Source organism: Notechis scutatus, chromosome 6 (genome assembly GCF_049901735.1).
Source record: "Notechis scutatus isolate UNSWTSFEM ecotype Mainland chromosome 6, rNotScu1.2, whole genome shotgun sequence".
Lineage (NCBI taxonomy): Eukaryota > Metazoa > Chordata > Lepidosauria > Squamata > Elapidae > Notechis > Notechis scutatus.
The window spans coordinates 48,493,115-48,518,265 of NC_142014.1; the positions used below are offsets into that span (position 1 = coordinate 48,493,115).

At 37.3% G+C, this 25,151-nt stretch overlaps 1 protein-coding gene across 1 annotated transcript in view; it reads right to left on the reverse strand.

Moving 5' to 3' along the window:
• Window positions 1-25,151, reverse strand: part of SLC5A8 (solute carrier family 5 member 8) — a 31,599-nt gene that overhangs the window by 5,662 nt on the left and 786 nt on the right. Inside the window, exons 2-12 of the mRNA XM_026692715.2 lie at window positions 23,675-23,740; window positions 22,994-23,045; window positions 18,795-18,862; window positions 17,912-18,066; window positions 16,227-16,367; window positions 13,655-13,784; window positions 11,205-11,293; window positions 5,523-5,632; window positions 3,746-3,813; window positions 2,818-2,904; window positions 365-549 (exon numbers count right to left, since the gene is read on the reverse strand). Of these exons, the coding sequence (XP_026548500.2) occupies window positions 365-549; window positions 2,818-2,904; window positions 3,746-3,813; window positions 5,523-5,632; window positions 11,205-11,293; window positions 13,655-13,784; window positions 16,227-16,367; window positions 17,912-18,066; window positions 18,795-18,862; window positions 22,994-23,045; window positions 23,675-23,740 (1,151 nt within the window). The remainder of the gene's footprint in view (window positions 1-364; window positions 550-2,817; window positions 2,905-3,745; window positions 3,814-5,522; window positions 5,633-11,204; window positions 11,294-13,654; window positions 13,785-16,226; window positions 16,368-17,911; window positions 18,067-18,794; window positions 18,863-22,993; window positions 23,046-23,674; window positions 23,741-25,151) is intronic.

Genomic DNA, 25,151 nt, shown 5'->3' on the forward strand with positions numbered 1-25,151 from the left:
GTCATCTGCTTTTAAAAAAAATAAAAATAAAACATGATCTTGGCACACATCCAATGACTTTCTTACAGGGAGGCACTTCAACCTGTCACCACTAGCTCAAGCATATTGTAATACTCAGGATTCCAGTCACAGAAACTCCCTTGGGACTTTGGACCAGTGTTTAGGTCTTTTTAGGAAAAACAAAGAGGGATTGACATGGATCTGTTTTGTACTCCTGAATAAAAGTCAGAATATAAATCCAAGAAATGAACACATGTACTTACACATACACATATGTATGCAGTATATACAGCCCGAAATGATTGCTATGTATAAGTGTGAAATATCAAAAGATACTTCATCTTGATTGATTTCTTGGGCCTACCTTGAAGGAGCTGGTGAAGGGCTAGTTACAATCACTGATACAAATGTACTGTCATTGGATCTTTGACAGCCTGCAATTGAAAGAGGTAATGGTACTGTCCTGTGAGGTGCTGGTGGGTATTTCTGAGCACCGATTCCAATCCACATTATTACACAAAATCCACAAATAAAACCCAAGAATGCACCCTGAGAAGCAGAAAATTATATACAACTCAAATGTATGTAACATTAAGAGAAGTGATACCTCTAATTATATAACTGGAAGCTAATATTATCTACTGAGGCATGTTTTTTGCCCTCGATCCAATTATCTCCTGCAATTACAGGTTTTTTTTGTTACAATGGAGGAAGTACTATAGGTCCTCACATCTATTGATATACAAGAAAGAAACCTGTAAAGGCACAAGATCTATGCGCATGCCTGCTTTTAACTGCAGATTAAATAGGCTTGATCTAATAAATAAATGTTTATTTACCAGTATTGCTATTGTATTGGTTTTTATCCAATCTATTTATTCCTGGAGAATTCTTTGCTAGCATGTGGGACTTAATTTTGCTGTGGTCAAGTATGCTTATGGCAATGTGATATTAATATTGAATAAAAATATTGATAGTTAAAAAATAATATGTTTAAATTTGTCACTCTACAGGCAAATTTGATTTTTTTCCAGGAAGCTTCATTACAAGATTTTCTAAGCCCATGATGGCAAACCTAGGGCATGCGTACCATAGGTTTGTCATCACGGGCTTAGAAGATCCATTTGTGCCGGCACACGAGCCGCAGGCAAACTTACCTCCCTGCATATGCACGCGTCTCCCAGCTGATTTTTGGAAATACTGGAAGTGATGAAACGGGCCTATTTTTCAGGCTGCAGAGGCTTTCCTCAAACCTGGGTGGCCGAAAAAAGCTCAAACCAGCCAAAAATCAGCTAGGAGGCACAGTGAAGGTAAGGGGGCGGGGGATTGCGCACACATGCGCAGTGGGCGTGGGGGGCGCATTGTCTTCTGGGTGCTGGCATGCAAACGCACGCACAATTTTTGGCACAGGAGCCCAAAAGGGTTAGCCACCACTGTTCTAAGCCATGGAAATATGAAACATGTTGCTTGAAATGTTATATATAAGTATCCCATATTTGGGTTGGATTACTATTTCAAAAAAAATTGTGCCAGGAGGCTTCTAATTATGCACTCTTGGCAATCTAGACTCTGGTCCAACAAAAAGAGAAAAAATCTTCACCCTGATTTTCACCAACTATGCCTTGCTTATAGACATTTTTATATCTAGCAAAAAAGTATTTTAAATTAATCAGAATATTATTACACACTCTTAGATTCTTGGGTTGTTTGGGGCATAGAGTAATGTTCTGTAATCTGTACATTTAAGTATATGATCCAGTGGTGGGATTCAAAAAAAATTATTACCTGTTCTGTGGGCGTGGCTTGGTGGGCATGGCAGGGAAAAGATACTGTAAAATCCCCATTCCCTTCCCACTCCTGGGGGAAGGTTACTGAAAAATCCCATTCTGTCCCTACCCCACTAACTTGCTTTCCAGCTCTGTTCTCCTTTGCAGGGCAACAAAAGAAGACCCAGCCAATCAGCTGGGACTCAGGAGGCAGAGAATAGATGGGGGCGGGGCCAGTCAGAGGTGGCATTTGCTGGTTCTCCAAACTACTCAAAATTTCAGCTACTGGTTCTCCAGAACTGGTAAGAACCTGCTGAATACCACCTCTGATATGATCCCATACTTTATTTTTTTGCCTCCCTGATATACACTGGGCTTCTACTGTGTAGTGTTTTAAGGTAAAAATGTTTTGCTAATTCTGATCTGCTTCAAAAAAAGAGTAAGAAACAAAAAAACGTTGCATCCAGGAAGAAGAGGGTAGTGAGAGTAGATTATCCTGACTTTTTCATTCCTGGTTTCATTTTTTTTAAATGTACATATAAGTACTGCTTGATTTATAGCAGTTGCTTAAGTTTGGAGATACGATGAAATCAGAAATAGTTACTTACAACCTATTCTCGAATTTACAATTGTTGCAACATCCCCATGGTCAAGTATTGCATTTTGGGACTTGGTATTTGGTTCACATTTATGACCAGTTGCACCATCCCACAATCATGTTTTGAAACGTTTTTTGCTGTATTCTAGCAAAAATGCCAATTCGATAAGTTGAATTCAGACTTATGACTATGTATTCGCTTAATAGCTACATGATTAAGTTAACCACTACAATGACACACTTAATGACCACTATCCAGGCCCATGGTGACTTATGACTGTAATTACTTATGACTACAATTGAGTCTGGAATTTTGGTTATAAGTCAAGAACTATATGTATAAAGCTATTAGAAGTAAAAACATAAGCAATAGACACATTAAAATAGAAAATTTTTAGAGAATTATTTGACATACTTTTTATTTAATGACAATAGGATATTACTAACACTTACTTTAGAATTTGCAAAAGGAAATAGGATGCCTAAAGAATATATTCCTAACAAAGGTCCTCCAATTAATTCAAAAACACTGAATGCAGCCTGAAAGAAGCAAAAGAAAATTTCAAACTTTTTGTAAACACAGAAAATAAGCATTGATTTCTTCTACATGCAATGAGAATCCTGAAGGAAGCTATACCCCATAAAGTAGAGCCATTGGGATGGGTCCAGACTTAAATGGCTAAGGTCTACTGAGAACAAATCATGGGGGAACTTTTCAGAATTCTACAGGAATATCAAAAAGCATGTTGATAAGAGATATAGTTTTTATTTTGATTTTATGATTTTTTTCATTAAAGGTTCTCTATTAATATAGGTAGTCCTCGACATACAACAGTTCATTTAGTGACCATTCATAGTTATAAAAAGTTGACATGACCATTTTTCACACTTATGACCATTGCAGCATCCCCATGATCATGTGATTTACATCTGGACACTTGGAAACTGACTCATATTTATGACACTTGCAATGTCCTGGAGTCATGTGATCACCTTTTGTGGTCTTCTCACAAGCAAAGTCAACAGGGAAACCAGATACACGTAACCATGTTACTAATTTAACCACTGCAGTGATTCACTTAACAAATGTGGCAAGAAAAGCCATAAAATGGGGCAAAATTCACTTAACAAATGTTTCACTTAGCAACACAAATTTTGGTTGTAAGTTGAGGATTACCTGTATATCATTCATATGTAGAAATAATGAAACATAAATTACTAATTCATAGAAGAACCTAAGAAATAAAATCACACAAAGATTGCACTGGGAAAATGGAGCCCCTGGCTTGCACTACAAACTATTACTAACATTATTTTTCTGGAAATGTATATTAAATATAAACTTATTTTGGATTAATGTAAGAAGCCATTAAGGTCTTACCTGTAATAAAGCACCCATAACAGATACTAATGCAGCCATGGATAGACATACTATACCAAATAATAGACCTATATGGATAAAGTTATATGAAGTTTATAAGATTTATAAAATCTATTTTACACTATTAGGCAGAGGATTCACTATTAAGAGTTGCTTCCAGGTTAATCAATAAAAATGCATGTTCTCTTGGAAAGGGGAAAAAAAATCAAACTACCAGTTGTTAGACATTGATTTAGTCCTATAAAGATCTATCCAGCATATGAAACATGTTGATTTTTTAAAGCTCTTACAGTTAAGAGGTTACTAAATAGGTATTATTTGGAGATGCAGGTGCAGAAATGGTCCAATATTTAAAATATATCTCAGTTTCTACTTTTAACTAACTTCTTTAAAAATTAACTATGAATGGATGGTCCCTGGCATTATATTAAACAAGTCTTTGCTCATCATTGTCCCCATACTTATTTGTGTCTACAACCATTTTAAAAATAAAGCCTTAATAACCAACCACATGCCGATAATTGCTGGAATCAGAAAGGCTGCCTATCATCATATAATGAGAAGAAATAATCCCTTGGTCTCAATTCTGTGAGGGATTCACAAACTTTAATTCCAAAACACAATCTGCTAATTCAAACCTCTTTTAATCCATGCATTGTCATAAACAAGGCACCAAAAAGATACCAATATTAGTATACATTGTTTTGTGTTATTATGTACAGTATTATATTACATTACTTTACATTACATTATGTTATAATATTATATAAAATGAATCAATATTAATAGGCACACAATATTATGCCTCTAAAATTTTGCAATAACTGCTGCCACACAATTAAAAAAAAAACAAATAAAAGAGTAGCCTGGCAGGAGACACCAGTTTCCATTCCCTGAAATTGTTATTTGGAGGCAAATATATGACTGCTTGAGTATATTTGGGATTTCTAGGCCTGAGGGGGGAACAATATGACTCCCAGTGGCCTTACACTTACACAGGCAGTCCTCAACATATGGCCACAATTCAGCCTGAACTCTTGGTCTTTTGAGCAAAGTGATGGAAATGGTGTAGGGTCTCCCGCTTGGGCGGGGGTTGGACTAGATGACCTACAAGGTCCCTTCCAACTCTGATTATCTGTTATCTGAAATGCCATGTGACTGCTTTGCTCAACAACTGCAATCCTGGCTCTCCCAGCTGTGGTCATTAAGCAGTCATGCAGGGTCCTCCCCAACCCTGGATGGCCTGGCACCAACTGGAGTGTGGAAACTTGCCACAGGCCTGCAGGCTTCAGCTGGGTACTGAGCCCACCAGCACGTGGAAACCTGCCATAGGCCAGGAGGCCCATATCATGCTTGGGAGCCGTTTCCCTGCCCCATTACTTACTTTTGCCTTTTTCTGCAGCTGCTGACAGGCATACCCAGCGATGCAAAACATAGTCAGAAAGCCAGCAAATGCAATCTTTGCAAGCCGGAAAGAGCTTTTCTAGCAGTAATTGCACCTTGCCTTGACTGAGCAATGTAGACTGTGTTTTGTTATGGCAATTTAGCATAATAACATACTTAAAAATAAATAAATCAGTGGTGCACAATTTGGAAATTCAGAGTCATCTGTAGCCTTCAAATGCTTTGCATAGTCTTCAGATGTACCTATATTTTTTAACATGACAAATCATCAACATATTAAAAAGGGAAGAAATCATCATAGAAACTATTCTTAATAAGATTCTACAGCATTTACATATACATTTTCAAAGAAGAATACCAAATATAAACTTACTTATTCCCATGGCAATATATGATAACTTTTCTTCAGAGAGTGTGAAATAAGGCTTAATGAAATCTTCTAAAGTTACAGTTGCTAATGCATTGATGCTGATAGACACTGAACTAAAAAAATATAAAATTAAGCATTGTTAATGTTTAACCTGCATTATTATTTCACAAATATTAAAAATGAGCTAATGAGAAAAAAATAAAGTTAATCTGACAAGCAGCAAAATACAGACCTATTATTTATTTCATTTATATTCTATTATAATCCAAACCAACTCTCAGCTTTTGTTATCTGCACAACCAAACACATATCTGCAAAATTATATTTCTGTGTCTGTTGTATGGTGAGAGAGCTGGTTAGTTGATGGTAATTTTGTTGTTATTGTTATGTTTCCTTGATCTTATGAGAGATTTTATTGCTATTTCCATGGGTTTTCTTTTATTATATTCCTTTTGGAGGGCTAATTAATTTATTTTGATGAAAGAGACTTTCTTTCTAGTGAAAGAGTCTTCTATTTCAAAGGATGTCTCACTTATTTAGAATATATGTTTTTTTTTAAAGTTCTGACTAGTTTAATATCAGACTGATAGAATGGTAAGCAATAAAACTTATAAACAGCTTGCTTAACAAGTTGGCATTCCATTCAGAACTAGCTAATGCAATATACTGTATATATGGAATGATTGACATAAAACAGTAGCCTTCCAATCTGAGTAAAATGTAAGAAATTATTTCCCAAGATTGTTTCCTAATGCAATTCAGTGGGGTTTATCCATGAAAAAGTATGTAAAGAACTGGAGCATTATTAAGTCAACCAAATATGAATCTCTATTCTAGGATGTCAATAAGAGTTTCAGCAGTTATTGATTTTATGCAATGATGTGCATCTAGGAATAAAACAACTTTCATCATGAAAGCAGAATTTATTCCACAGTATCACACTCCACAAAAGGCACTGCTCAATGGAAATCTACAAATGTAATATTACATGTAGCCCAGTATTTATTTAAACATTTACATAACAGTTGCACATTGTAATATCTGGCCTTTGAATGACAGAAATGGCCCTTGAGGACTTAAAAATAAAATCTGATATAACTTTATTTATATTTCTAATATATCATTATTTTCCACTATATTTTACTAATTATTGTTTTTTGAATCATACCAAAATGTATAAATTGGTACATGCTGGAGGTCAATGATTTGGAACCCAAATGTGACTCTTGGATCTCAGATTATACATTTCCAGTGGTGGGATTCAAATAATTTAACAACCGGTTCTCTGCCCTAATGACAGGCTGGGTAGGCGTGGCTGGGTGGTCATGTGACTGGGTGGGCATTGGTAGGCGTGGCTGGGTGGCATCACTTACCATGCCCAGCCCCGCCTCCTGGCCGCTTGCCTCAAAGGCCTCAACAATGTACAATATTTATTTACTACTACTGAACTTCACTTAACGGTGGCAAGGAAAATCACAAAACAGATCAAAACTCACTTAAATCTTGCTTAGCAATGGAAATTTTGGTTCAGTTGTGGCCATAGATTGAGGACTACCCCTAATGAGAATGTAGGATAAGGAGCCTACTTTGCTCAACCCTTTGGGGTGACTTTCAAGAAACATTTCAAAATAGAAGATTTGGGGCGCAGGTGGTGATGGTGTGGCCGAACCGGGTCCACTTCTCTACTTGGTTGATGGGGTAGTTTTGCTTGGCCAAGGGTAGCCAGAGGGAGCCAGGCCGTCTGAATAAGGACAGTGCTCCTGGCGAAAGGCCTTTCGGTTGCTTCTCATGTGAGGAGATGAATGCTACCCGGCTGCAATGGGAGTAAGGGGGAATAAAGAGGCCATTGGGGAGGCCAAAGGTTCACTCATTTGCTTGCTTTGCTCTCCTGCCTCCACTCTTATATCTTGACTTTTCTCTTCCTGGCTCCCCTTGTTCCAGAAGCATTCCCCTCTCTGCTAGCAGCCTCCCCCTTCTCCCTCTCCCTCCTTGCTGCCAGGCGATCCCGTGTGAAGAAGGGAGTCACCCACTGCCTTTTGCTGGTCCAAGCTAAGAAACTTGAGTTTACTTCATGAACCTCGCTCTGCTGCCTTTCTGTCCTCCCCCCCTTCCTGCCCCTTAAATTCCTTATCCTCCCCCAGGCTCTAGGCCCAATTTAGCGAGACAAAGCAGTTGCACCAGGAGGGGAAGGGAGAGCTGGTTTTTTTGGCTTGGGATTGGATCTTGGCCACCACATTGGAGGCTTCATTAAAAGTCCTTTTCAAAAAGTGTGGCCACGGAGTCCTTCCTGGAGAGCAAAGCTTGGCTTGGACGAACTGATCCGTCCCAAAAGCGAGCTCCAGAGTTTTCACGCGCCTCTGCCATTCCAAGTGCCCTGCCCTTCGGATCCCAACGGGGCCAGCACCTGACGGTGGCAGTGCTCCAGGCAGGCAGATGTCCCAGGGCTGCCTGCGTGCACCACAGTGGAGTAGTGGTCTCAGCTCCAGTGTGGCAGTCTCCCACAAGTGGTGCATCTCCCAGTCACATCCTAAATGCGGAATCCAAGGGTGATTGGACGGCATGTGGGCGAAGGCCCTGTGGAAGGCAAGAGGCAAAAGCTGGTGTGTCTCCCTGACCCAAGGTGGAGGGCGAGCAGGTGGCATGCGGCCAGAAGGATGGCGAGAGCCAGGCCCAAAAGATGGCCAAGCCTCGCCGTGTCCACCCTGAGGCGGCCATTTGGCTGAGCACCTTATTCTCACAGGCAGTCGCAGTGAGCAGAGTGGGTGAGGTGCAGAGATCAGCTGGACCGCGTGGACGGCATGGTAGACTATGGCAAAGGCAGGCAAGTGGACAAGACGCAAAGAAGTTCTGGGCCATGGGAATCGCATAGTCTGAGCAAGCGAAGACGCCAGAAAGCAGCTCAGCCGCAGGCATGACTCTAGGCACCAGCCAAGGTGAGTGAGGCGACATAAGGAGTGACTGGGAGGGGAGGGGCAGGGCCAGCCAGTGGTGGGATCAGCCAGTTCTTCAAACTGCACAAAAAGTTAACAACCAGTTTGCCTGAACCGGCCCAAACTGGCTGAATCCCACCACCTCTGTACATTTCTATGTAATAATATAGAGATAATTATAGTGAATATTTTAAGAGATATTCTAGCATTAAAAGTCAAATAGAGTGAAAAATGGAGTTAAATTAAATATAAAGTCCAAATTAATGAGAATAGATACAACTAGCTTGAGAATTGACAATGAAAATACTGAAGTAGTAGATAGCTTCTGTCTTTTAGGATCAATCATCAACAGTAAAAGAATAAGCAGTCAAGAAATATGCTACAGAGTTGTACTTGGTACAGCAGCCATGAAGGCCTTGGAAAATATATTCAAACGCTTTGTCTATGCATACAAAGATCAGATTTGTGCAAGCAGCAATATTCCCTGTGACACAAAGTCACAGACTTTGGACTTTGAAGAAGCAGGATAGGAAGAGTATTAATGTTTTTGAAATTTGGTGTTGGAAAAGACTCCTGAGAATACTGTGCATAGTCTGGACTAGGGGTCGCCAACCTTTTGGACTTCAGGGACTACCAAACTCATAGTTTCAAATCCCGTGGACCACTAATATGAATTTTGACTGATGGTAGCTTGCTGACATTGGTGGGAAAGTCGGTCCCATATTCCAGAGCTGCACTAGTCACTGGACTGGCCTGTGCAACGGCCTGCCATGGATGAGCTTCTCTGGTATGACCAAAGGGCCAGTCTTGTGACTACTGCAGCTCTGGAATATGGGACCGGCTCATGATGGGGTTGGAAATCTCCACCATAGAGGCTGGCACCCATAATGTGCAAATTTGCAGGTAGTGCAACATGCAAAAAGCAGCACAGCACTCACCGGCCAGGATGAGGTAATGGTGCTGTTGCAGCAAGAGGGGACTGGCGGCACAGGTGGGCTGAAGTGGTTCCTTGATGGTCACGGGCTGTAGGAATGACCAAGGCAGGAAAAGTACCAGCTGGTGGTGGTTGGATGTGGTGGAGTGGGCAAGTCTGCACTCACCATCCAGTTCAGAGGCCCGGAATGGGGCGGTGTCAATGTCAGTTTTCTCGTCCCTCTCGGCACTCTGCTCTGCTAAGGGTGGGGCACAGTGCAATGGCCAGGCGCCCAGAGCCCTTTCCTCTTCCTCCAACTTGGGCTCGCTGCTGGTGGGTGGGGCCTCCTCAGGAGATGCCCCTGTGCCATGGGGAGAGCCTAGCATGCATGCGCTCCGGTGAGAGGCTTCAAGGCCTGGAGGGAGGGGCCCTACTCTGTTTGGAAGCGGTGCAAGAAACCTGGAGCTTAGCTTCGAGGAATCCTCTTGTGTGAAGGCCAAAGGGTGGGGTGTTGCCTGGTTATTAGGAGCCTGTCTTCCTCGACACTCTTTTGGTCTGGGCATCTGACCTTTGCTGCCAGCTTGAGGGACTGACGGGAACTCCAGGTTGGGTTGAGCTGAGCACCTTAGAAACCCCATAGTTTGCCTCATCGCTGTTTGTACAGGCGAGAACTCGAACATTTCTGGACTCAACACCCCCCCTTCAGCCCCCACACAAGAGGACTCCCCGAGACTAAGCTAGACTAATGACTAGTGGCAAAGAAATTTCCAAGCGGTCCTCTCATTACTGCTATTCTTGCATTATAATTAACATAAAATTTCTGACACTCCAATTTCCACAGAGAAATTGAACATCTACCAGCAACTTGGGGCCTTTACCTAATACCCATTCTTTCTTGGTAGGAACTGATTTAGATGTTAGTCTTTTGGAGACTTTCTATGTAAATTATAAAATGGCATTTTATAAATAAATACTTAAAACTATTACCATTTTTATTGAAACATTAAAACCATAGAAAGACCATCAAAAAATCCAGCAAGAAAAAAGAAATAGAAGGAATTTTATTAATAAACAAGCTATCTCACTTGTACATTGCATTGCACTTTTGAAAATAAATAAATCAAAAGTGCTTTCATGGGCATTCCACACATTGAGGATCATAATTGGGTGACAGCAATGCTGGAAGTAGCAGCTGATAAAATGGACTCTATTTAGTTTACTATTTTAAAGTTTACTATTCTATTAAGTTTACTATTCTAAAGACAACGTTTTGCCAGACCTGCTTTTACATTGTATTTCTAAACAATTATAGACCATATAAAGTCAGATTTTGGTTGATTAAATCAGATGATATAGTCTAAATTCATTTAAAGTCTCATATTTCATTACTGAGGAATGCCTCAGTATATCCTGAACAGAGCGGGAGTAAAAGGCATTCATCCTGTTACTCAATCATTATTGGAAAAAGAGATATGAATTTAAATTTCTAATCCTCGGTGAGGAAACCTGATTCTAATCCCCCTATCTAGAGATTAATTCAAGACCTTAGAGTTGTAAATAAGGTTGGTCATCCATTATTTCTTAATAAATAGAATGTACCTTCGTTATAACATTTTCAGCATTTGATGCTGATATCTGTTAATGGTGAGATTGTCGGATTTATCCTTACTTTTAAAAAAATACTATATTTTAAATAAATTTTGTCTTATAATACAGATTGTCCTTGACTTAAAACCATTCATTTAACGACCAAACTTATCACACTAAAAACTATCACACTAAACTTGTCACACTAAAAACTAACTTATCAGTGAGCTTTATAATGTCACATTTAAAACTTACCTTAATGAAGCACTATAGGTTCCAGCCACAAAAAGTCCTGGTAAACCTGGATAATCTTTTAGAATATCCAGGACAAAATATGGCATGAGCTAAAAAAAATTACAATTAGTAAATATGAAACATGTATTTTTATTTTGCTCTTTACAATCTATAGTTGAAAATCAAATTTGAAATATATTTAATTTCAGTCATGTAATCTGAGAACTCAATAATTATGACTTACACATATATATATTATTCTCTAGTTGTTAATCTACATAAAATATGTTCCTTTTTACATGGGTTGACATCAGTTGTGGGTTTCAAATAATTCCACCACCAGAATTGTGAGCACGTGCATACGTGCATGCGTGCAGTGCAGCTTCTGTGCATGTACGCATGCACAACTTCCGCTACACAGCATGGCTCAACCGAGCAGCCTTTCGGGGCCTGCCATGCTCCCCTCCATCTCTGCTCTCTAGGCCAGCGGCTGCTTCTCTCCGCAATGCTGGGAGAGTATCTTGTGCAATTTAGCAGTTGTGAGCCACTGCTTTCCTCTAAGTCCCATCTAGAAAGTGCTGCGGCACAGAGAAGCAGCAGCCATGTTGAAGGTGGGCAGAGGATCTGGGGCAAGGCCAAAGCGGGGGAATGGTGTGTTCACTGACCCAGCCGAGGTGAACGGCAAGCGGGCAGAGGCTCCAGGGCAAGGTTGGAGCCAGGGAATGGCATATTCCAACCCAGCCAAGGTGGGCAGATGCTCCGGAGCAAGGCCACAGCAGAGGAATGGCACGTTCCCTGATCCAGCCGAGGCTAATGGCAAGCGGGCAGAGGCTCCGGGGCAAGGCCAGAGCTGGGAAGTAGTATGTCTCTGGCCCCCGACCTGAGGTGAAGGGTGAATGAGTGGCATGCTTACCTTTGGTGAGCAGAGCAAGTGAGGCGCAGAGGCAAGGCACAAAGATTATCTGGGCCACATGGCAAAGGCAAGATATATAGGGCAGTATATTTTTAAAGGAAATTTTATCCACTAATCAATAAAGGAAACAATATGCTCTCCTTTGTTATAGATTTTTTGACATGTTTATATTTTGTAGTCTTTGATTTAAATCTAGAATTAGATAAGATGGAAATAAATTTTAACAGATTTTAAAATGGCTGATTACAAGAATGATCAGGAAAAAATATGAAATACTGGATATACAAGTGATCCAAATGCTCCTTTAATAATTAATGGGGAAATGCAAATAACAAACCTGGAGAATTGATTGGAATAATTTTCTTATATTAGACATAAAGGAGACCTGTTAAAAGTTTTGAAAAACTTGATAAAAAGAAACAAGAAAAAAATAAATAAAGGTACAGCACAATATTTGAAGGGATTAAAGACTCAAATATCTTAAAAAATAAAGGGAAGAAATATAAAGTTGGTTTATTTCAGGGCTGTCAAACTCATGGTCCGCAGGCCAGATGCGTCACGCACTGGCCATGCCCAGTTTAGCAAAGGGGAACAAAAATCATAAGTCATGTGACAACATCATGATGATGCGAATTTGACACCCCTGGTTTATTTGATCAAGATTAAAATAGATGTTATTATTTCTATTAATCCTTAATGGACTTTGCTTACCATGACTGAATATCAATGTTTTAATGATTTGTCTATAAATAAGAAATGTGTTATGGGATGAAGATACTGTTTTTTAAGATAAAGTGACAAGTTTAAAAAAAATTTATATTTGTTGTGACAAGAGGAAAATTACATCTTTATATTTTATTCTCTTTGTTATAAAAAATCGGGTCTGATGCTGCCAGCATAAGACCAAGAGAATTTGTGTTCTTCAGACTACAACCAAAAATTGGACCCATAAACATTTAAAATTGTTTGCTTTAGAAATTGTTAGTCAATGAATTAAACTAGGATAGATACTACATATTCCCTAGCACAGCTGCTGAAATAAATCAAAAAGCCATCATTTGAAGAGAGAAGCCATCATTTGTGTTAACAGTAGTTGTTATATTGCATCAGATATATTTGAAAACACTTCACAAAATGAAGCAAATATAAGTGTCCCGGGATAATGTAACAAGATCCAAACTGGGTTGGTCACCAGGGCCAGAAGTTTACTGGTATTTCTCAGAGGAAGAGTAAACCTCTGGTCACAATGACTGATCCAGATTGGATCTTGTAAAACTGCACAAATTTATTTATTTATTTATTTTATTTCCTTCTTTCCTTCCTTCCTTCTCTTTCTCTTTTCACAAAATACATATATTTTAAGTTCTCCCCACTCCAAAAATACATCATTCTCTTCCTTCATGGATTTACATCTATTTCTAATAAAATAGTACATTTTTGGTATAAGCATTTTAATTGTTGCAGAATAATGTGACCATAAATTATTTACATAGGAGATGCAAAGAAAAGATAAAACAAGTCCAAATGACAATTATTTCACTTGTACTGAATACTAAACCTGATCTGGAGCTGATACAATTCCAGATGTCAATGGATCACAATCTTTGTATATTGAATACATTGATAATCCATCCAGTGAAGCAAAAATCAGAGCTATCCACAGGCCCACAAGACTCAGATATAGAGCACTATAATAAAATTGAATAAATGTTTGGAAGATTAGAAACATTTCTTTTTAAAATTATACTATCACAGAAATGCCACATTTATATGCTGTAATACTTTTACATTGAGCAAAATATGAAGTATTAGTGATTTCTTTTTATAGTTTTAAATTTTTTGTTAATTATATTGCAAGAAAGGATCACCAAAATTAAATGAAAAAAATATTGAAATGGCAAAAGTATAATAATGGAGACTTGCTTAACTTTGTACTTTTATCTGCTTTATGAGATATAAGAGATTTGTATTCCACCTTTCATTTGAAGTTTGAGGCAGAATATATAATACCATTTCCTCTTATTCCCTTCTGCCCCAAGTATCACCACAAAAAAACTAGCATTCAGGTATTCCTCAATCTCAGGTCCTCTTCTTGAAGCCTTGGAATTTTAGGGTTCTGTGCAGGATCTTAAATATCCTGGCACTGCAGTCTTTTAGATAAAGAGCTCTGATGTTGTTCCTGGAATCTGTTAAGAGCCACTCTCCCAGCTTAGGAGTCATAGTGCTCTTACCACCATTGGTACCATTTTGGTCTTTCCTCTCCAGTTCCTCCTTCAGGTCCTAATATTCTCCAGTTCCTCTACTCCTTATCCCTGATGTTGCTGTCACACGGTACTGCTACATCTATCACAACCACTGTCTTTTGATCCTTGTCTACTACCATAATGTCTGATTGATTGGCTAGTACCTACCTATCTGTCTGGATCTGGAAGTCCCACAGGACCTTAATTTTCCTTCTTATTATCCATGACCTTCTGTGGGATGTCCCATCTGGACTTAGGATGGTCTGGCCTGTATTCTGTGCAGATGTTCTTGCCATGGCATTTTCTCTGTCTTATCTTCCTCCCATATCTGCTGCTGCTTCAGGCGTTCTCTCAGCAGCTCATCTTTGGGTGCCATCTTACTGATGTATTACTGGATGCTCTGAATTTCATCCAAGACAGTGTTTTTGACACTCACCAGGCCCCATACATCCCCATTACAGCTAGTGTAGTCTCTGGGTGTTGGATTTGGGGTGGAAACCTCAATACATTGTGAGGAGCTTCCAGATCTTCAAGTCAGCAGCTTCCATGTACTTCTTTAGCCAGCTCACTATACTGGCAGGGAATTTGAAGTTGGTGGGATGTACATGTTAACTGTTGTTCTTCCTATAGAATTGGCTCTTCAAAACCTGTACTATCCTTTGGTGATACTTGGATGTTACTGTTTTCCTTGCTTCGTCCTCATGGTGTCCATGTGACTGTGGGAAACCAAGGTATTTGCAACTGGGCTATATGTCTGTTAGGGCAACACCGCCAACCTTTTAGGCTCCAGGGATCAGTTCCATGGAGGGTGATTTTTCTGTGGAATGTGGAGGGGGGGTTGTTTGCTGCCCAGATCCCATGCATGCGCAGATGGGGCTTCACTCATCCATATACAGGCAATGACTGATGGTAGTTCTACTCTTGAACATATATCCATATCCAGCCCTTGTGGTTATCTAGCTAAGTGGTTCAAATGTATGCAGAACAACATCTTTTAGAATACTATCTGATAGTACTTCTCAATGAGCCTTGGCAACCGGTCTTGAGGGTTGATTGCAGCTAGTTTGTCCATGATCTTATGTCTCCTATCAACTGTTGTGCTCTGTAATAGAGAAGGTGGTAGTGACATCCCAGCTTCAGGGATTGGCTGCACATCCAGTTGGTTTTCCAGGTCTTCTTGAGTATAGGTTGTAATGTGTAATTGATCTATCTCAAGTTGTGAGAGCAGTTTCCTCTTCAATATATTAAGGCATTGGGTAACTAGCTGTTTCTCAGTTGGTGTGTGGATGCAAAACTTCTGCCTGTCCATAGTTCCCACATGTTCCATATAGCCATGGTGGCGCAGTGGTTAGAGTGCAGTACTGCTGGCTACTTCTGCTGATTGTTGGCTGCCTGCAATTTGGAAGTTCAAATCTCACCAAGATTGGCTCAAGGTCGACTCAGCCTACCATCCATCTGAGGTGGGTAAAATGAGGACCCAAAATTGTTGGTGCCAATATGCTGACTCTGTAAACCACTTAGAGAGAGCTGTAAAGCACTGTAAAGTGGTATATAATTCTAAGTGCTTTTGGTATATATTCTCTCTCATTAGATCTATTGTTGTAGTAGCAGTCCATCAATTCTAGGTTCTCTTGTTTTGTCCATAAATGGTTTGTTCCAGTAGTCACCTTTCCACCAGAGTAGGAAGGTGAAGCGTTAGAGGGTCTTTGTCCAAGGACATCTAATAGTAAGGGATTTGAACCCTGGTATCCCACATCAAAAGCAGCGTTCTAACCACTAAGCTATCCAACCACTACATACATACACACACAAACATAAACATAAACATAAAATATTACTACAAGGATGTTTGGATTGGAACAATGCATTTACAATACGCAGACTTACCATTTGGCATCCCATTGTGATCTGCAAGCAAAATATCGCTGAACTTGACTTTGATTTGTTGCATACATGCCAACCCAAGTAAAAGTGCCACCAATCACAACAGTCCACACAGTGTGTCTTTTCAAAGGATTCGGGTTAAAGCTTCATAGAAAATTTAAGAAAATAATTTAAATATTGTCACTAAAAAAACTCTAGAATTTAGTGGGGGGGAAATGGACTTTTCAACTTAATAAAATTCATGTTTTCCCAGTATAAATATAGAAACTATAAACAATTTAAAAAGTCAGTCTTACAAGTGACACTTCTCATGTTATCAAACCAATGCCATCATCTATTCTATAACAAGCTCCATTTTTCCTATAATATATGTATTACAATAGTACAAAATTCTCTGTTCCATAAAGAAAGGTATGAAACTCCAAATAGTTGCCATTTTGTTTCTTTCACAGTTGCTAGTTGGAAAAAATATTAGTTGGCTCAAACAGGGAAAGGTGAAGAAGGACCACGCGTTGGGAAAACTATTTCTTATGGCTTTTTGGAAAAGGCCATAAGAGAAGAGAAGACTAATTTCTGAATATAGAACACAAGAGAAGACTAATTTTAGAACACAATTAAGAGATAGTACAGATCTGAAAACTATTTGGGGAGAAAGTTTTCTCTGAGGGACTACCTACAAATCCTTGAAATAGTGAAACAGGGGCATTTCACGGGATATACTTATTATGTCAACATACTGTGAGAATCGCTTGAGTCAGTCACATCTCATCATTAAAAGGCAGTGGCAAGGATTTAGAATTTTTTTACAATTAATTACAGCTTTGGCAGTATTGCTACCATTTTTTAGACATTTTACTTTCTAAATTTCAAAACAAGAGAATCCTGTTGCTATGGTTCATACAGTCCAAGTTTGAGCAGTTCTCCTGCAAACTTTATAAACTTATTAGGATAATAAAGATAACTCCTTTTCAAAACACTCAATGTATTCTTTATTTTTTATAGCTGATATATATAGTTTAAACAAAATAGAAGCTGTTCTTCCTGAGTTACGTTGTTATTCAAGATGAGCATCTTCTATTTCTTTTAATACAAACAGTTGTCACTAAGAAATTTAATCTGGTATTCATAATATAGATGATTTAGGTGAAGAGACAAGCCTTTAACAATCACTTTAATAAGATGACAGTAACCTCCTAAGCTTCAGGAGAGACAGAATATGTCTGTCTATATATAATATAAATGACTGTTCTGTAAAAATGAATCCAAATCCGCTTGTTATAGTAACTTATATTAATACAAAATGTTTTATTTATTTATAATATTTATTGGCCACCACAGGGCAACTCTGGATGGCTTATAATCATAAAAGATACATACAGTACAAATCCCTAAAAACATCAATAAATTAACATCACCAAGTGCTATGATCCAATTACAGATGGGAAGGGCAGGGTGGGGGGAAATGGAATCTGTTATTAATCTATTATTATTATTATTATTATTATTATTATTATTATTATTATTATTATTATTATTATTATTATTATATAATTTGCTATTTTAAAATGATTAAGATTCATTTCATTTGTCCACGAGTTCAAATACAAATGCATAAACTTTAAAAACACTTTTAATAATTTTAATAAAAAGTTGCATTTTTATTAGTTTCCATGCAAAAGAGTACTTACTCCCAAATATTTAATCTTCCTCCCTGGTAAGCATCGTGTAGAATAGGACCAAATCCTCCTTTAATGATCACAGCCCTTGCAAATACCAGTCCCAGCCCAATTATCATCAGTATATATTGGAAAACACCTGCCCAGACTACTGCCTTTAGACCACCCTAGTTGGAAACAACAGATATAAACCATAGTAAAATATATGTTCTGCCTATATAAAAATGCATATGAAATCTGATTTTTGCACAAACTACCCACTAAATATAGAAATATTGGCATAGATCATGTATTTGCTTTAGAAAATAAAAATTTCAAAAGTTGAGCTTTCATTTATATTCTAGTATTGTTTGTTTGAACTGAATAAATTAATATTCATGTTCTAAATAATATCAGCTTCTTTTTCTGAAAACAATTAGGAGCTGCTGTGTTTGTGATATTCTTGTGGAGGCCTTTTTTCTTTACTTATGATACATTACAATATTAATACAGAAAAATATTTGTATATAGATTGGTTTTTATATAATACAGAAATGTCTACATGATTAAAAGTTCATGCCCTTAAAAGCAGTGTTTGTTCTCCTATGTTGTGCCATGCATTTATGAAGTAATTTATACATCATATACCTTATTAAAAATAGGTATATTAACGACCTGCTAAAAGAATGCAAATGACCAACTGTCTGCAAGGAGTATAAATGGTTCCAGTCAGAGCTGAAGAAGCTTCTTGGATGGAAGCAAAACATCTTCAATGAAAAACCAGAAAGTCCAATTGCCTCTTGAGAAAAGCACCTTTGGGACAATCATGACCTAGATGACTGAGAAGCTCCATATCTAACTTGGATTGCTTTACTAATAATTTACAAAATGTGAATTATAGAGATTTTTAACATACGACTGAGCAGTAGAACATGCAGATTAATCCTGTTGCTATTACTGAATCCCACAAGCGAAATCCTGCAGCTGAAAAAGAAAAGAGTTTTTGAAATATTTCTAGGATAGTATAGAAGAAATATATTTAAATTAATTAAAGGAAAGATAACCAGAAGCACGTAAGAAAAACTATAAATTATAGTGTATGTAGTGCATAGATTGAAAACCTCTTAATTAACAGTCCATAGGCAGGCAGATAGTATCCCAGCTAAGTACACATCTTTCTCTCAAGCATAGACTTTGCTGTTTAAGTGAAAGGCAAGTTTATCTTCGGTCCACCTTCCCAGAAGACTTTGTTATTTTGAGTGACTGTCACTAAGCAATGCGATGGTAAAGTGTGATGACACACGATTGTATTGTTTAACAACAGCAATCCCAGCAATGCTTATTGTCATCATTAAACAAGGATCCCAAGTTATTAAGTGAGGGTCTCATATGAGTGTGACTTGCAACTTCCTGCAGACTTCCCATAAACAAAGTCAATGGGGAAACCAATAGGAAGTTTTTTTTTAATTTTTTTTTTTTTTTGTCAATTGCTTACAAGATAATAGGTATAAGTAAAAACAGTTATGAATACATGGATACCTATAAGAAAAATAAAAGAAATAAAAGAAATAAGACAGGGATGGTAGGCACGTTGGTGCGCTTATGCACGTCCCCCACAGACCTCTTAGGAAAGGGATAAGGTCAATAGTCTAAGGTTAAAGTTTTTGGGGTTTGGGGAAGGAACCACAGAGTCAGGTAGAATATTCCAGACATTGACCACTCTGTTGCTGAAGTCGTATTTCCTGCAATCAAGTTTGGTGCGATTAACCTTGAGTTTGTATCTATTGTTTGCTCTTGTGTTGTTATGGTTGAAGCTGAAGTATTCATTGACAGGTAGGACATTGCAATGTATGATTTTATATCTATACTTAGATTGGACCGAAGGCGGCGTAGTTCTAGATTTTCTAGGTCTACAATTTCAAGTCTGGTGGCATAAGGTATTCTGCAACGAGTAGAGGAGTGGAGAACTCTTCTTTTGAAATATTTCTGGACTTTCTCAACTGTGTTAATATCAGATACGTAATGTGGGTTCCAGACTGATGAGCTGTATTCGAGTATTGGTCTAGCAAATGTTTTGTATCTTCTAGTTAGTAGTGTAATATTTTCAAAGAAAAAGCTATGTAAGATTAGGTAACATTAGGTTAACAACTCTTAACGCCTTTTTGGCTATGTAGTTACAGTGGGCTCTAGCACTTAGGTCATTAGAGATGAGTACTCCAAGATCCTTGACAGAATTTGGATCATCAACAAGGTCTTGACTATTCAGCCTGTATTTTATTTTCTGATTTTTTTTGCCAATATGTAGGACAGAGCATTTATTTGTTGAGATTTGAAGTTGCCATTTGTTTGACCATTCTGATACATAGTCAAGGTCTTTTTGAAAGGTAGCAGTGTTGTCTGTGGTGTTGAATAGCTTTACATCATCAGCGAAGAGAATGCAGTTGCTCTTAATATGATCACAGAGGTCGTTTATGTAGAGTATGAAAAGAGTTGGTCCTAGAACACTGCCTTGGGGGACACCACTGTTGACAGGTACGGTTTTTGATAGGACGCTCCCAATTTTGACCATTTGTTGTCTGTTTGACAGGAATGCTTCTATCCAGTAATGCAGGTGTCCAGAGATACCGTAAGATTTTAGTTTTAGGAGTAGTTTGTCATGTACCACTGAATCAAAGGCTTTACAGAAGTCTACGTAGATTGCGACTATTGCTTTGCCCTGATCGAGTTGTGTAGTCCATATGTTTTTGCAGTGTAAGAGTTGCAGATTACATGATAGTTTTTTCCTGAAACCAAATTGTTTATTAGAGAGTAGGTTGTTTGTCTCTAAGTGGAGGATGATGGATTGGTTAATAATTGATTCCATGACTTTACAGGTGACGCAGCATCAAGAGATTGGTCTGTAATTTTCTTTTTTTTATTATTTACATTTTTTATTCTAGAAAAAAACATTTGACATACATTTAAAACAGACAAATCAATATATATATATATATATATATATATATATATATATATATATATATATATATATATATATATATATACACACACACACACACACACACACACACACACATACATACAAATACATATATACATTTTATAGTGTATATTGAGCAATGGTTAAATTTTTTTTCTTTATCATTGACATGATCTGCCTTGTTACAATAACTCCTTCATTCTTTTAATGTTTTAATTTTTTCTATATAGTTTATAATTAAATGCACGTCTTCTGTCATTTCCATAACTTATCCAAATATCAAATATTACCTTTTCTTTAACCAATCATAACAAATGTTCCATATTTCATAATAGTCACTATCTTGTTTATTTTTTAACAATTTGGTTAGGCTATCCATCTCAGCACATTCATGTATTTTTTTAATTACCATATCCTCTGAAGGAATGAAAGACAGTTTCCAGTTTTGAGCGTAGCTTATTCTGGCTGCAGTTATAATGTGCAAAATTAAATATTGATATTTTTTCTCCATGTTTAAATCTATCATACTTAGCAGAAAGGTTGGTCTGTAATTTTCAACTAGGCTGGGGTCTCCCTTTTTGAAGATGGGGATGACCGTAGTTTTGGCAAGGAGCTGGTCTTGAAAGATTTTTCAAAGATTATGCTTAGAGGTTTGGCTATGGCAGTGGGTAGCTTTTTTAAGAAGTAGGCACATATTCCGTCCGGTCCAATAGATAGAGATGGTTTTAGATTGTGTAATGCTTTTTCAACATTGTCTTCTGTAAAATCGATATGTATTAGATCATTGTAGTTGTCTGTGGTTCGACTAGGAAATACTGGGCATGATCCATTGCTGTTTACAAATACTGAGCCAAAGAATGTGTTAAAGAGGTTGGCTTTAATAGTGTTGTCCTTGCAGTCTTTACCATTAGGTCCTTTCAGGGGTGGGATGGACCTTGAGTCTTTTAGTTTGTTGTTTACAAAATTGTAGAAAGCACGGGTAGAATTGGTACGTAGAAGGTTTTGCAAGTTCTGAGTGGCTCACAAGCAGGGAACTTACTAGAGTGAGAAGAGACAAAGGGCTGCTGGAGAGACAGTGCTGTGGCAAGGTGCAAGTGCTTGCAGAGTGGAAGAGGGTGCCACTGTAAGGTGTGAATATGTGCGACCTGGGGAGAGGATGTGTTGCACCATGCAACTGTGAACAGGCAGTGGAAGGAATGCTGCTGAGAGTTGCAAGTACATGTGGACTGGGAAAGGATGTTGCAGAACCATATAAGTGCATGCATGCTATGAACAGGTGCTACTATAAAACATGAGTGTAGCTGGGACGGGGAAGAGGATGCTTCTGCCTGAGTACATACTACAAAATATGAGATCCCTGGGATCTCATGCTCCTTTGTAGAAATCTTCAAGAGAAAAAGCATGGAAGTGTCTTGCTATCTTCCATCAGCTTCTCCATTGGATTTGCTTGTGGGAAGCCAGCAGGGAAGATCACAAATAGTGATCACTTGATCGTGAGGACCCTGGGATGGCCAGAGCTTTCAGATCTGGTTGAAAGTACTACTAATTCAGCACTTTTGTATCTTCAAATGGTCACTGAACAAGTGGACTACATGTAAAGTAAAACTTGAAATGCAACATTCCATAAATAGATTTTAATATAATATTATATAACAGTGTTGCAGGATGGGGTAAATTGATCACAAAACACAATATATAACTTCCCCCCCCCACATAACTGATGAACATTTCACATAAAGTTAATTTTATGAATTTATGGATTGCTGTGAGTCACCTAGATTTATTATGTAAGCTAGAGGGCCATAAAAGTCCTCTAAGTAATAAATAAAGAAAATCTCAACAATTAATTTACATAAAATTCAAGAAAACATTGAACTAACAGGAAACTTTTTCCTCAACAAGTTCTTTTTTATAATAAATCAACAGAAAGACAAAATTACCATCAGAAGAATTAAACTTAAAAGTAGGTGTGTGGATGTGAATTAAGACACATTCAGACTTTATTTAATGATACTATGTTTTGTTTACATAGTCATCCTTTTTTTTCCAAACTCAATAAAGTTGTAGCTCTAGATTATGCAGCTTTTTCTGTGTTAGAACATTATGCCCTAGTGTGGATAAAATGTTCACAGTACCTTTATTCAAAGCCAGTGATGGAGAATATATAACAATGCTGGTGTATAACATCTGCAGAAATAACAGAAAGAAAGAAGCATGAGCACATAGATATCCTCATAAATATTCTTTATGTTAGTTTATACCAAATATAATATGAAACAATAACTATTCTGTAAATTTACTGTAATAGTTTTGACCAGTACAATGCTAGTTCAAGATGAAAAGAAAAACGAGACTGTAACACCCCATTACAGCTTTGTATTTTTCATTAAGCAACTGTTATCTTTATATCTTATTTCTTATAGTAAATTCTCTGTACCCAAAGAGTTACAATAGGGTGATCTTTACTTCAGATCAAGTAAAAGAAGAAGAAACCAGTTTACATGATGACTTAATTCTTACTACTAAGAGCCAATAGCAATAGAATAATTATTACCATAGTTTCAATATACCTTTAGTGCCCCATTTCCACTTTTCATATGTGAGAGATTATATATGGTACCTGCCTTTTCATATAAATATGACCCTTTATAAATTAACTCATTAAAAACAACTTAATTTTAAACTAGGAGCATACCATTTATAATAATATGAAATCTATATATTATATGTAAATAAATAACATTGCATTCAAAAACTACTGTTTATAATACTTTAAATAAGATTTAAAGATAATAACATTTTGTGCTTCTACTTGCCATTAGTATTACAAACGTCATTGTTCCAAGAATACGCATATACTTGTTATAGCGAAGCTCCAAGTACTGCAAGAGAGGTAAGTTATTAAAACAAAGTAAATGTGCTTGTGTACAGAAAAGTGCAATGTACAAAAGGAAAAGAGCAAAGAAGTCCTAATGCCCAAATTTTAACAAGAAAGCCAACATAAGAGTTAACACAAATTTATCAGTGAATAATCAGAGGAAGGAAAGGAATTTGCTTGTGAAGTATCAAACATTTTCAGAATAGTTGCAGATTACAATGGAAGCATCTTGATGAAGGGTGTTACTTACCTTTGGTATTGGTACTTATAAAAAATGTATTGGAATAATGATTATACGCAGAAAATGACTGCAGTGTAACATGATTACAGAAAAAAAATGCAAAAACAATTTTAAGATGCACCAATAAAAATATACTTTGCAAATTGTGGCAAATAATTATCATGTCATATTTTTCTGCTATGATCAGACCCCCACTTTGAGTTGTATGTCCCTCTGGACAGCATACTTGATGAAAGTGAAGAATATGGTACTCTAAAGGGTGAATGAGAAAATTAAGATCTATTCTCTTTCATTTCAGAGTGTAAGACATAAAAACAAATTTAAATTACAGGAAGATTCCAATTGAAAGAGTGAAAAAAGCTTGTGCAGTGCTCCTTTCACTGGATATGGCCAAGTGGAGGCCAGATAACTATCTTCCTGAATACTTTATTTGGGATTAATGTACTTATTTACTTAGGGGTCTAAATGGATTCTTCCACTCCTATATTCAAAGGCTGGTATGGATTGGAATCAAGTATTAGTTTCAATTCTTCTTTAGAATGGGGAGTCATGTGAAAAGATTACATTTTATTCCCATAAACAGAGATGACTAAAAAAATAAACAAGGACACAGTTGGGGGAAGGAAATTAATAATATATCCATAGTATATATACTGCTCTCATGTTAGAAGATATCTCTTTTTCAGGGAATCTTTATTTAAATTATACTTTTGGAACAAAAATTAAAGAACTTATTTTAAGAGAAGCCAGAAAATTAAATTGTTCTAAGGTATTATTTTTGCAATATAATAAATTCCACTGAGTTCCAAGAAACCTTAAGTTTCATTTTAAATTAATTTCAGCTTTAAGATAACTGGAAACAAGTTTATTTTTTTAAGCATTGTTGTTAATTAGATTAACCATAAATTGTGCCAATGGTTGGTTAATGGATTTTAATAGAATTGAAAAAAGCCCTGAGGTTTAAATTAGCAATGAAAAATATATATTGTACGTATATACTTTATAGATTGCAATTTCTAACGGCAGTTGACATAGGAATTACCCAATGAACAACAGGTGGACCTCTTACAGAAATAGGAATTTAGATGGAGGAGTTCTGAAACGTTTTACATTTCACCATTTGTAACTTTAAAATAAACCACTGGTTGAAATCCAAGAAAGGTTCAGAAATTAA